Source organism: Erinaceus europaeus, chromosome 13 (genome assembly GCF_950295315.1).
Source record: "Erinaceus europaeus chromosome 13, mEriEur2.1, whole genome shotgun sequence".
In the NCBI taxonomy this organism is placed as follows: Eukaryota; Metazoa; Chordata; class Mammalia; order Eulipotyphla; family Erinaceidae; genus Erinaceus; species Erinaceus europaeus.
Window position 1 is genome coordinate 19,420,494 of NC_080174.1, and position 13,717 is coordinate 19,434,210.

The 13,717-nt window shown below is 36.6% G+C and overlaps 1 protein-coding gene across 6 annotated transcripts in view; it reads left to right on the top strand.

The window, feature by feature from the left end:
* Window positions 1–13,717, top strand: part of MYO6 (myosin VI) — a 148,699-nt gene that overhangs the window by 57,992 nt on the left and 76,990 nt on the right. For all 6 annotated transcript variants that reach the window (XM_016187611.2, XM_060205413.1, XM_060205412.1 and 3 more), the window contains exons 2-5: window positions 1,189–1,331; window positions 6,121–6,190; window positions 10,268–10,341; window positions 13,285–13,414. In XM_016187611.2, the coding sequence (XP_016043097.1) occupies window positions 1,215–1,331; window positions 6,121–6,190; window positions 10,268–10,341; window positions 13,285–13,414 (391 nt within the window). In that variant the 5' untranslated portion in view covers window positions 1,189–1,214. The remainder of the gene's footprint in view (window positions 1–1,188; window positions 1,332–6,120; window positions 6,191–10,267; window positions 10,342–13,284; window positions 13,415–13,717) is intronic.

The window sequence follows — 13,717 nt, forward strand, 5'->3', positions numbered from 1 at the left end:
ACACAGTCTGAAGTGAAGCATGCTGAGGTGCGTTGATTAGGTTGGTATCAGCGGATGCAATATCATTTGGTATGAATTGAGAGAAGCATGCAGGAAAGTGAGCCCCACCATAGAGGTTCTAGGACTCGGGGGAAATATAAGCTCCATGGAGGAAATGGGAGGCTTCTGCTGATTAGGGTTAAGAAGACAATTTGAGAGTCTCCTTGCATAAACATCACGCTATCTACCTCTTAAGTCAAACCTACTACTTGTGTTCTGAGTATCCTTTTTTTTTTTTTCTTCCCCCTCTCTCTTTTCTCTCCAGGTCCTGATGGAATTGGAGTCCAGAGCCTTCTGGCTATCTGTCCCTAACATTTTCCCCCTCTGGGAGTATGGACTAAAATGTTCTCCCCTTCCCCATTTTTTTGCCCCTAGGGTTATCAAGGGGGCTTGATGCCTGCACTATGAATCCAATGTTCCTATAGTCATTTTCCTCCCATATGTTTTAGTGTATATAAAATTTACCTTAGCAAACAACAACAACAACAACAAAAACCCCACAAAACAATAAAAGAACAACAACAACAGAAAAAGAATGTTGTGTGATCCTTAGAGGCAGAAGATAAAGAGGACATGGGTGAGGCATCCCTGTAGCCTTAGGTTGCTACAGACTGTGAATGAGAGAATGTAATCTCTCACTTTTCTGAGTTTTAACCTTTTACATATAACATGACTCACTGTTCAATGCTTAGCCAACTCCACACAATAACATTCTTCCTTGGATGACTATGTAATTTATTGTAAGATGCAGAATACTCAAGAGACAGTAAAAAGAAGTGTTATTAAATATTACACTGGGACATCGGGCAAAAGCTATACTGCGTGCGTGTGTGTGTGTGTGTGTGTGTGTGTGTACACGCTACTCAGTGTGGAACTCAATTCCACTCACAGCGGAAGGAAAGTAGCGAAAAGAGCAGGTGTTTGTTGCCTGGTGTAGAACTGCTCCCACCTGGTCCTTCTTTAAACGTGGATGGGGGGTGTGGGCAGCAGAATGGGAGGAGACTGGAGATTACTTTGTCAGATATAGCTGTGTTTCTCTGAGTTGTGACTGTTAGTTTTTTTTTTGTTGTTGTTGTTGTTTGTTTTAAGATATTTTTTATTTTTCAATTTATTCATTTTGCTGTTTTTAAAAAAATTCTTTGGAAACAGGAGATCGTGGATAACTTACTTAAAAAATGGAGGACGGAAAGCCTGTTTGGGCTCCACACCCTACAGATGGATTTCAGATGGGCAATATTGTGGATATTGGCCCTGACAGCTTAACAATTGAACCCTTGAACCAAAAAGGCAAGGTGAGTGACTCAGAAAGATTTCAGAATTTTATTTTATTTTTTTCCCCTTCCTCCTATAGGTGTCTTTCTCAATCAGTTAAATATTCCTAACACCCGATCTTCTGATGAGGGACTTAGTTTTCCACAGTTATTTGATCAGCTTAGAAATATGCACCATCAGGTGAAAAAAAAAAAGAAATTTAGTCAGTCTGTCATTATATGCTTAGGAAATAGCTGTATGATCAAAGTGGCATTTCCTTATGTTATATAACTGAAGTTGTTAACCTGTTACAGAGTCAAAAATATGAAAAATGAATGGGGCTATTCTATCAAAGTTTGTTTTTGTCTTAGCTTCTAGATAATTAATTTTTTATTAAGTTTCCTAGCATGGGATTGAAATAACTGTTATTTCTTTTAAGTAAGTCTTAAGTTTAAAGCATATCTACTACCACAATTACCTTTGTTATAAGGATAATTTCATAAGGCAGGACAATTTAATTTTGTATGCCCATTATCTATTTCCATTATACAAGTATGTAGATTGGGAAATACTTTAAAATGGGAGTTTGGGGAAGAAGTCACTTGGAAGTTTCTTCCAGTTTTTTGTGAGAGAGTGTCACAATTTTCAGTGTCATAGATTTTCTTGTTAAGCAGACTTAGGAGTAAATTTGTTGAGGTCATTTCTGCTTGCTTTATACTCTGAATGTTCTTGAATAGTTTATATTCTACTGATACATGGTTAACTAATTTCATATAACTGTCATCCTTCTGGGAACCTTAAGAAAACAAGGTGGATCTCTCATGAGGTCTTTTCACAGAGAAAACTATTCTGTTACTGTAAACAACCCAGGAGCCTGAATGCATAATGTATAATGTGGCATGTTAGAAACACCCAATTAAAGATACCCTCTGGAAAGAAAAGACAAAATGTTTCCAGTTTTTTCTCTTATTAATATGCTAAGTTATTTGTACTTACAGTGCAGTACATGTTTAAAAATTTGGAATAATTAAATGCTTTATTTGTGGGTTTTTTTGGGGGGGAGGGTGAAGGAGGGGGAAACCAACAGTTTTAGCTGTTGGTGATACCAGGGAATGAACTTGGGAAAAGTGCAGTTAGTTTTTATGTATTTGAAACTGGGGATGGGGAAATCACATTTTCTGTATTTCCCTTTGAATCTGTGTGTCAGTCCAATAATTAGACTGATAATAAGACAAGATCCACACTAGAGAAGAACAGAACTCTTGTTTTTACATGTACATGGGTGTTATCCCAAGAGAGTGGAGCTCTAAATGAAGTGAGTAGATTGAAGGACCAAGACACATTTTCAAAGAAGCACTATGTTTGTGAAGAATAGATGTAATAAAGGAATGGAAAAGATGTAATAAAGGATAACACATTGTGAAAAGTGATTAGGAAGATAGTATTAGATTAACAAGGCCTTTTTTGTACAGATTCTTCTCAGGCTCATCCCCCTTCTCTGGTCATTGGGCGGGGGGTATGTTCCTTCTGGTACAGGGAGAGTACTTTTTGTATGGGAGTTTCATCTCTTGCTTTATGCAATGAAAGGTTGGGCCAGTTCTCTTCTTGAGTCGGCTGTCTCTCAGAGTGCCTTTAGTTCAAAACAATCAGCATGTCAAAGCAGCACATTTTTAGATGACATGTGCTGAACTCCTTCAAAGTCTTACAGTTTTATTTATTTATTTATTGGTTGAACTTACTTTACAAGCATAATGCAGCAGAAGGCCAAAAATGAAACGAATAAATATATTTTGTAGGTACATTCATTTGCATTTGCATATACCTGTGGGTGACCAAATAATTCTGTCAAAGCATAAAAGAAACCTGACTTATAGGCCCATGTTTATCCATATTTTAAATATTTAATATGCTTTCAACTGTAGTTGGGTAATATTAGTAATATTAGTTAAGTATGCATAAGGAATCAAAAAACACTTTAACTTAAGGCTTAAACACACACACACACACACACACACACACACACACACACACACACACACACACACACCCCGACACACACCGACACACACCCCTTCCTGGTGTTGCTACGTTTTTCCACTTAGCAAATAGATATATTTTAAGACTTTGAGTGCAATCAACTTTTTTATGAAGTTGTTTTTTTCTTTTAAATTATCTTTATTTATTTGATAGAGACAGCCAGAAATTGAGAGGAGGGGGGAGATAGAGAGGAAGAGAGACAGACAGATACTTGTAGCCCTGCTTCACCACTTGTGAAGTTTTCCCCCTGCAGGTGGGGACTAGGGACTTGAACCTGGGTCCTTGCACACTGTAACACGTGCACTCAACCAAGTACGCTACCACCCAGTCCCTGAAATTTCTTTTCTCTAGCACTACTCATTCTTCTCTCCCCTGCAATTTACTACTGATTAATTTTTCTTCTTCTTTTTTTAAATTGGTGAAATCACCATTTAAATTTTTTCTTATATTCCCTTTTGTTACCCTTGTAGTTTTATTGTTGTAGTTATTATTGTTGTTATTTATGTCATCGTTGTTGGATAGGACAGAGAGAAATGGAGAGAGGAGGGATGACAGAGAGGGGGAGATAAAGATAGACACCTGCAGACCTGCTTTCACTGCCTGTGAAGCAACTCCCCTGCAGGTGGGGTGCTGGGGGCTTGAACCGGGATCCTTATTGCCAGTCCTTGTGCTTTGCACCATGTGCACTTAACCCGCCACACTACTACCCTTCTCCCCTACTGATTACTTCTTCTTTCAAAGGATAATAAATATTCTCAGCCGCCTCTAATACTTATTTGTTTACATTTCTCTCCCTTCTTGCCAGACTGTAATCTTCTCAAGTTTTGTCATTGAAACTTGATGCACCGTGTTTGATGTGTGGTGTTTAATGTTGGGTGATCAGTGTATACTTTGTTATATGATCTTCTGGTAGGAGAAAAAGCCTCTGCTATCTTAAGAGAAAACAATTGCTTTAATGAGACATGTTTTCTCTTTCTCACTACATGGATAGCTAAAGGGAGAAGATGGGAACCGGTGATAACTTAGGGAATGAAAAAGGAGGGAGTGACACTCTCAGGACTCGCTACTGGCTTTTCAACTCTGCTCTTCATCTTCCTCATCTAGAATTCTTGGTTTACCATCTGTCTTGTTCCCCCTGCCTCCCACACCATTTTTAAACTTCCTGGAGTCTATTTTCTTTTTTGCTTGTTTATGAATATTCAAGGCATTTTTTTTTATTTGAACATTTAAAAACTTGTGGTAACATTGGTTTATAAAAGCTGTGTGTTTTAGGGGTTAAATCTCACACATCTTCATCACACATAAAGTACCAACCAATATTTCTCCACCAAAGTCTGCTAAACCCCCTCTATCCTTACAGCCCTCTCTGTCGTTGCCCCTTTGAAGACTTCAGTTCCGTAGTCAGAGTCGAAGGACTTGCTTTCCATTGACTTTATTCCCTTGCTTGTTTCTCTGAATGTCCCAGCTAAGTAAGAGTATCTGGTATTTGTCCTTCTCACTGGAGTCGTTAGTTCACTTCTAGTCCTGGAGCCTCCTTCCCCCACAGCCTGTTTTCTTTCACGTGGCTCCTACCAGGTTAGAACTAATTCCTGAAGTCTATGAACTATTTACCTATGCTGCCAGCACTGTGGAAGCAGGCACATAAGGTAGGTCTATGACATTAGTGGTTATTTCTGAATGTTCTTCCCTGTAAAATCTTTCTTTTAAATTGTGGATTGTTTATTACCACTAAAATGCCCAGTGTACATTTTGGATTAGTTGGGGTTTTTTGATCTATCTTCTAAACCTTCCCACATGAATAACATTAAGAACATGTGTACTACGTTCCAGATAATTAACTTTCAGTTTTTAGGACATAACAATTTCACCAAATTGGAATGACTTTGATTTGAGGTACAAACAGCAGCCTATATTTTACTGTATAAATTACAAATGTAACCTTGTCATATGCTGTTATGTGTACATACACATGTACATACATACATACATACATACATACATACACACACACACTCACACACACACTTTCCTAAAAATAATTGACCAATTTCCACATAGATTTTTATTTGATACACAGCTTTAACTGTAAGAATAATTGTCATTATTTGATAAGTGTAAGTTTAAGGTAATAGAATGGTATGTATAAAATTTAATTTATGTTTGGATGTAATTTTAGATTATTTGTTCTTACAATCACTATATTCTAGAGTTTATACATAGCATTTATGGGGATACATATAATTTTATGGACTAAATCATTTTGAATACAGTTTATATTTCTGGCATACTTTTTGATTATAGATTTACATATTTATTTTTATCAAAGAGAATGTGGGGGGGAGCACTACTTAGCTCTCACATTCTGAGAGATTGAACCTGGAGCTTTAGACAAGCAAGTTACGAGCTGCTATATAGCTTGTCTCCATATTTTCTTTTTACTTTACAAAATGAAGTTAGTGTATCTACAGACATGATTATCATTCTCTTTTTATTTTTTAAAGAGTCCTAGGTGACATTTTCATGTAAATGTAATGTTAATATACCTTATTCTACTCTCCCTCTTTGAACATGGGATTTAAAAGTTATTTTTCGTGTTTGATTTTATGTTAATGAAATACCGAGAGGCATATTTGAATCAAGTTACTATACTGTTTTTTTACTTACTAAATAGCAGAATTTTATGTTTCAACAAAGAGCATATTATTCCCAGTACTGCAGTGTATGCAAGCTCCTCGGACCCTGTCATTTTTCTTAATATTTCTAAGCCAATTTAATGAATTTTTTTTTTATTAGACATTTTTGGCTCTCATAAACCAAGTGTTCCCTGCCGAAGAGGATAGTAAAAAAGATGTGGAAGACAATTGTAAGTACCAGTTAAGAAGTAGTAGCTGGGAGTTGGGCGGTAGCGCAGTGGGTTAAGCTCATGTGGTGCAAGGCACAAGGGCAGGCGGAAGGATCCCTGTTCCAGCCCCCCTGGCTCTCCACCTGCAGGGGGGTCGCTTCACAAATGGTGAAGCAGGTCTGCAGGTTTCTATCTTTCTCTCTCCCTCTCTGTTGTCCCCTCTTCTCTCCATTTTTCTCTGTCCTATCCGACAACGACGACATCAATCACAACAACAATAATAACTACAACAGTAAAAAACAAGGGCAACAAAAGGGAGTAAATAAATAAATAAATAAATATAAAAATGAAGTAATTGTTAGTATGGAAAAGGGAGTTAGTTGTTCCTTCAAATAATGAACAAGTGTTTATATAATGTGGGTTCTCGGTCCACCTGAATTTAAATATAATAAGTCAGCTTAAAGTACCTTTCATAATTTCCTAAGTTAATATTTAAAGCAGTCTCCCTCTGGTTGTTTTATGTTGACACTTGTCCAATCTTTTTATCTTCACAGCTATAGAACAGATTTACTGCCTCCTGCTGATATTTTCTTTGGCGATGCCAGATGCACTCGCTTGAAGTTCCCTTTCTGAGCCATATGATTAACTTAGCTGTTGGGTCTAGAATAGAGCTTTCTAGCTGAAGCGATTCCATTCCTTAGAGCTCTTTTGTCTGAGGCTTGCCACTTTGCCACTGTCCTCTGCCAGACGACACATTAACTTTGTTTCTGGTGGCCTCACGTGCATGATTTGAATATCCATTCTTCTCCATGTCATGGTAATCGTGTGATAATTATAAATGAACTGGGTATATGTGGAGCCTTCTAAACTGTACAATAAAGGTTTGGTTGAAGCAGAGGCATGTGTTGCTTTTTGATAGTGTCCGGGCAACTTTGTAAGATTTAGTACCTATTTTTAGCTCTAGGTTTTCATCATGAAGGGTTTTATAGCTAAGGATTAATATGTTAGTATTTGAAAGAGAAATGCTCTTGTAAACTCCTGTTGTCAATGGCAGCTATTTAAAATTTTTTTTTAAATTTATTTTTATTTATTTCATAAAAACAGCCAAAAATTGACATAGTAGGGGGAGATAGGGAGAGAGAAAGAGAGACACCTACAGTAGTGCTTCAGCATTCGCAAAGCTTTCCCCCTTCAGGTGAGGATGTGAGTGGGGGGCCTCAAACCCAGGTCTCTGTGCATTGTAACATATATGAGCAACCAGGTACACCACCACCCTGCCCCTCAATGGCAGCTATTTCATCATTTAGACATTTATTTGGTTGAATTAAAAAATATTCCTGAGAAGGTAGGTGGTGTGTATCAGATGTCAAGAAATGAAATCAAACAGTCATTCACATGTTGATATAGGTTTATCTGATTAATTTTTTTCAGGGCAACAATACTATAGATTTAGGAGTCCTTAATGCAAGGGGTAGATCATACCACCAGGTAGATCAGAGGAACTTGAGAGATGGGGAGCTAGTTCAGTGCTGTGCTTTGGATCAGAAAGGCAACATGTAGACAAGCTCCTAGAGGGGCGAGAATAAAAAAGCAGAGGGGCACTGAAAAGGTGACTCCCACCAACACAGTGTATATGTGTGCTACCTGTCCTTCTCCCAGTTCCCTGCAACTCCTTCTCCCAATTTCCTGCTTAGGAGGAGCCATCACTATTATTATTATTACTACTACTATTATTATTATTATTTGGGGGGGTAGAATACTGCTCAGTTCTAGCTTATGGTACTTTTGAGGAATTGAACCGGGCACATCCAAGCCTCACGATTAAAGTTACATTAAAGTCTGTTTTGTAAGCGCTGTGCTGTCTTCCTGGTTTGCCTCCATTTTCGAGCTGTTATATTCTGCCAGAAGTGACATGAGAAAGCAGTGAGGGACATGTCTTTGGAAAGTGAATTGACTGGATTGTGTGAGTGCAGATGTGTGGACAGTCTTTCTCAAGAGAAGAGTAGCAAGAGGCTTTTGATTAGGAGTTGAAATATTTGTTGGGCATTCTTAAAGTGTAGGCAACTCAACTTACGTGAGGGATCAAACAGACGAGCATATGAATTGGGCAGCATCCTGTCCTCAAGGATCTGACTTAGTGACAAAACCAGTATACTAAATAGTAAGCATCATATTAGGAGTCTGGTGAGCCCCATAAAGAAATTACAGAGTAGTTCTAGTCATGGTTGTAGTCTTGAGAATGGGGAATGATCCTTCGTGAAGGTCTTTTAACAGTCCTTACACAATAGGTAGATTTTATTTTTTGATACCTAGAAATATAGATACAGGAGCCAATGTATGAATGGTGTTTGGATTTGATTGTTTGTGTGCCTGCAAGTTAGACCATAGTATATGGAACAGCGGAAAAGCATATGGAAAGGCTCAGTGAAACACATCCTTTACAAGAGCCTTAAATGTAAGGGGTGTGTGTGTGTGTGTGTGTGTCTGTCTGTGTGTGTGTCTGTGTGTGTGTGTGTTTTACTTTTTTTGAGGAGGACAGAGATAAATTGGGGCTCCAGTTTAATTAGATTTATGTGCTTCACATTCTGAATTGAAGAGGACAGTGAATGAAGAGATAATAAAAGGCCACTTTTGATGCCAAGATGTTTGTTTAGTACAGGACTTGGATGTCTTTCACTGAGAGAGAGAGAGAGAGAAAGAAAGTTAAGAGTTTTCAGAACCGTAATTCATCATTATCAGTTGTGAGGCAGTAACTGTGACGACCTAGTTGCTTTTCATTCTAAAGTTTTTTCTTTATGTCTTTCTGGAAAGACATAATTATATGTTATAATCACGTAAAAGCTGCTGCATCTAAAATATATATTAAGTGTTAGTTTTTACATGTAGATATACAGTATTATACTCTGACATATTAATAGAATAGACCCTGGATTCAACCCCACATAATCCAGTGTGATTCTCTAGTTTGTTCTGTCTGCCTGTCTCTCTCTAAATCAATCAATCAGTCAATTAATCAATCAGTTCTTTCTTTTACAAAAAAGAGACTACTGTGATTAGTGAGAAAGTTTCAGATTTCGCTAATGACTGAGTGACTACCACTAGTGAGCTGCTAAACTTGTTTAGGTAGTATAAAAACTTGGAAACTGGTTTAGAGCAATGAGGAAGAGAGAAGATGATCTTAGTGTTGACTCAGGTTTGCAGTCTGGATAGCTGAAAGAATAGTGTTACTTGAAGTGGAAACAAAATGGGAAGAAGAGTAGTTGATTTTATCTCCTCCAGCATGTGGTAAAAAATTAAGAATGGAACTTAGTAAATTGGAGAAAAGGACCTTAACAGATTGGACTGGGAGAATAGAATGTCAGTGTAATATAGGACATATAATATGAAATTAATAATATTTAATTGTATATTATAATCATACAATAGCTGCTGCATCTAACATATACATTGTTAGTTTTCACATGTCGATATATAGTATTATACTCTGACATATTAGTACAATAAATACTAGAAAAATAAGATTTCTACCTGATTCTCTCACTAATTAGTTGCACATTCTATCTTATTTATACACACACACACACACACACATATATACACACACACATGTATATATCCATTTAAAGAGAAAGAGATTTTTTAGAACCTTAATTCATCATTATCAGCTGTGAGGCAGTAACTGTGATGACCTAGATCCTTTTCATTCTAAAGTGTTTTTTTTTTTTTTACATCTTTCTGGAAAATTCTGAGCATCCAGCTACATGAGTTCCTGTTTTTGTGCAAAAATGTATTAAAACCAGCACTAGCCAAAGTAGTATGTACATCTTTTCCATTTGAATTATACTCAACTTTTTAACCAGCTCTTTACCAATGTCTACTCCCTAGTATGGGTCTCCTGGTTAAATTTTTATTGTTTAAAAATGCCACTGTATCATATATGTAAGTGGATTACTTTAAGTGAGCCTTTGGAGTTTATATATAATTAAATCTATCTTATCAGGTAAACTTTAGCTTGGATAAAAATGATTCATATTGAGCTTATATTATTATTTTATTTTGGCTTTGAGTATCTAACGATTTACAAATTTTCTGTCTCAGGTTCATTAATGTATTTAAATGAAGCTACACTCCTTCATAATGTCAAAGTTCGATACAGTAAAGACAGAATTTATGTGAGTATTTTACCTATGGCATAAGTTGTTGTAGAAATAATTATTTTACCTGCCACTGTTGAGAAGTTATCATTGGTTTGAGCTTGCTGAGTAAATCATGAGTTATATGAAGATAAGGATATTTTTGTAATTTATTGCTCTAATTACAGAACTTAGACTACACATGATACATATTAGTCACTTAACATTAATGTAATGAAATGATACATTTAGAGTGTCACTTAATATCTTTCAGACTTAAAAATGATCACTGACTAGTTAAAAAACTTTTTGGATTTGATTTTTTTTTTTTTTTTGGTATATGTCATGTGTTTGAGTAATTCACTTTCCATGTTATCCTGCAAAAAAAAGTAAGATAGCCAGTAAATGATATATATTGAAGTTAAACAATTTTGAGAAAAGCAGTACATTAAAATAAAAGGTAACAACTGAGAAACAGCAAATGATGTGTATAGAACCTATATATTTTCAAAAACACTTTTCTGAATATATCTTACCTTTAAAGCTCATATATTAAGCGTTGACAAACAGTGATTTTTAATCTAGAAGACAGTAGCACCAAGTAATTCAGATGGATACTTAAATAGCATTAAGTGATAGTTATTCCTTGGGCATGTATGAGATTTTATATGTTGCAGCTTGTTGGTTGGTGATAAGTTACTTCATATATTTCCTGTGTTATAAAGATGGGACACTTCATTATTTTTGAACGAAGAAAGCACATGGCTTCTTTGACACCTTCTGGATCAAATGACAGCCTTAATCTTTTATATGACTATCAATTTGCCTAATTGTACTTACTCTATTCTGACTAAATTACCTTTAGTCTTTGCCATCTGTCTTAAGTGGCGACAGCTGGTAAATAGCAATAACGTAGTCTCTCCCCAAAGAATTTATTTGCCATCTTCTGGTTATATATGGTATCAAATCTTTACTTGCTTCCTCAATATTTATTTAGATCAAGGCTGTTACCCATCATCACCATCTGCTTGGAGAATCAGTATTTTCTCTTTTAGAAAAATTATTCATTTTATAAGAGAGTATCACACGAGAGAAGAAACATTAGAATGAAGATATAGCCCACCACTCCGGTACATGTGACAGTGATGGGAACTTCAGCCTTAGGCTTACTTGACTCATACTCAGCCAGCTGTGTTATCTCTCCGATGGCAGATCTAGTATTTAATTTAATTTTTTTTTTTAAAAAAAAAATTAGCTTTACTTATTGGATAGAGACAGCTAGAAACTGGAAAGGGGGTAATAGAAAGGGAGAGAGACAGAGAGACACCTACAGCCTTGCTCCACCTCTCGCAAAGCTTTCCCCCTGTAGGTGGGGACCAGGGGCTTAAACCCCAGTCCTTGCGCATTGTAACATTTGCGCTCAACCAGGTGTGTCACCACCTGGCCTTATAAAAAAAATTTTTTTTTTTTTAAAGATCTAGTATGTTCTGTGTTAATTGATATCACGATTAGGTTTTTTTTCTTCAGTCAATTATGCCTCTTACTTTAAAAAAACATTAGAATACTATAATATATAAATCTAGTTATGATTCCCATGCTATATGTAAGAAAAGGAAGCAATTTAAATAAATTGAAATGTAGTACTTTTATATTTCTCACCAACCAAAATTCTAACTATTCTTTCTTAAATTTGAGTAGGACACTAACTAACTAACACTTAGCATTTTCGCTATTGCTAAGCTCTCCTGCCATTTCCCTTTTGGTATTTCCTAGTAACTTCTTAATTCTTTTTTTTTTTTAATTTTTTTTTTTATTTAAGAAAGGATTAATTAACAAAACCATAGGGTAGGAGGGGCACAATTCCATACAATTCCCACCACCCAATCTCCATTTCCCACCCCCTCCCCTGATAGCTTTCCCATTCTCTATCCCTCTGGGAGCATGGACCCAGGGTCATTGTGGGTTGCAGAAGGTAGAAGGTCTGGCTTCTGTAATTGCTTCCCCGCTGAACATGGGTGTTGACTGGTCGGTCCATACTCCCAGTCTGCCTCTCTCTTTCCCTAGTAGGGTGGGTCTCTGGGGAAGCGGAGCTCCAGGACAGAGAAAATGTCTTGGGCAGCATTCCTTAAATTTTGGATTAGTGGTCTGAGAGTTCCTAGTTTCTGCCTCATTTCCCTTCCACAGATAGATACATCACAAAAAAGGAAAATATATTCCTATGTGTCCTAGTTTGACCAGTAAACCACAACTAATTGCTAACCTACAACTCCCTTTCTAACCACAAAGAATTTTATAAATCCTATTGGCACATTTTTTGGTGTTTTTTTTTGTAAACCACAGTTAAATACCAAATTTAAAAACAAGTTTAAATTGCTCATTAAACATTTAGCCTGTCAATATTCTATAATGGTTACCAAATGTTGTTTTGCACAAGTCTCAGACTAAGTTACCACCACAGAGTTACCTCTGTCCTTGTCATTCAGTGATGGGTACAGGCCTAGGGCATCCTATGTTCCTAAGTTACTCAGTCATGGGGTGAATAAATTATAAATCTAAGTGAGCAATCAAAATGACCAAAACTTGGTCTGGAGGGATAGAACTAGGAGAGTAGATTCACAAGTGTAGTCAGCGTCTAGCTGAGAGTTTTAGTTCTCTGTGATGACTTGGTGGTGATGCCATGAACCTGGGGTAGCATATGGAGATAATTTCCTTTTTAAAGGCAAAGGGAGGTCAGGAGAGATAATCATGACTTTATATATGCTGAATTTGAGAGACCTATGAAATGAAATGATGTAAATATTTATTGAGCTAGAGTTATGGGTTCTGTAGAGCTTAAGGCAAGAAATGCAGACTTGGGAATCTTGGTTACTTAGGGAATTAATGGTACCAATCTGCTGCATTTATCTTTCTCCTGTGAACATTTTATAGTTTTAAATGAAAATAGTAACTGGAACGTTTCATGTTGATGTCTTTTCTATTTAGACATATGTCGCCAACATTTTAATAGCGGTGAATCCTTACTTTGACATACCTAAAATATATTCTTCAGAAACTATAAAGTCCTATCAAGGAAAGTCTCTTGGGACAATGCCACCACATGTCTTTGCAATTGGTAAGCAGCTTTATTATATCTAATTTTTTTTGTTTTTAATTTATTTATTATTGAATAGAGACAGAGAGAAATCAAGAAGGAAGGGGGGAGATAGAGAGGGAGAGAGACAAACAGACACCTGCAGAACTGCCTCATCACTCATGAAACTTCTCCCTTGCAGGTGGGGACCAAGGGCTTGAACCTGGGTCCTTGTGCACTGTAGTGTGAGCGCTTAACCAGGTGCGCCACCACCTGGCCCCTCTAATTTTTGTTTTTTCCTTATAAAATATACCATGAATTGCATATTTTTATATTGGATGATCT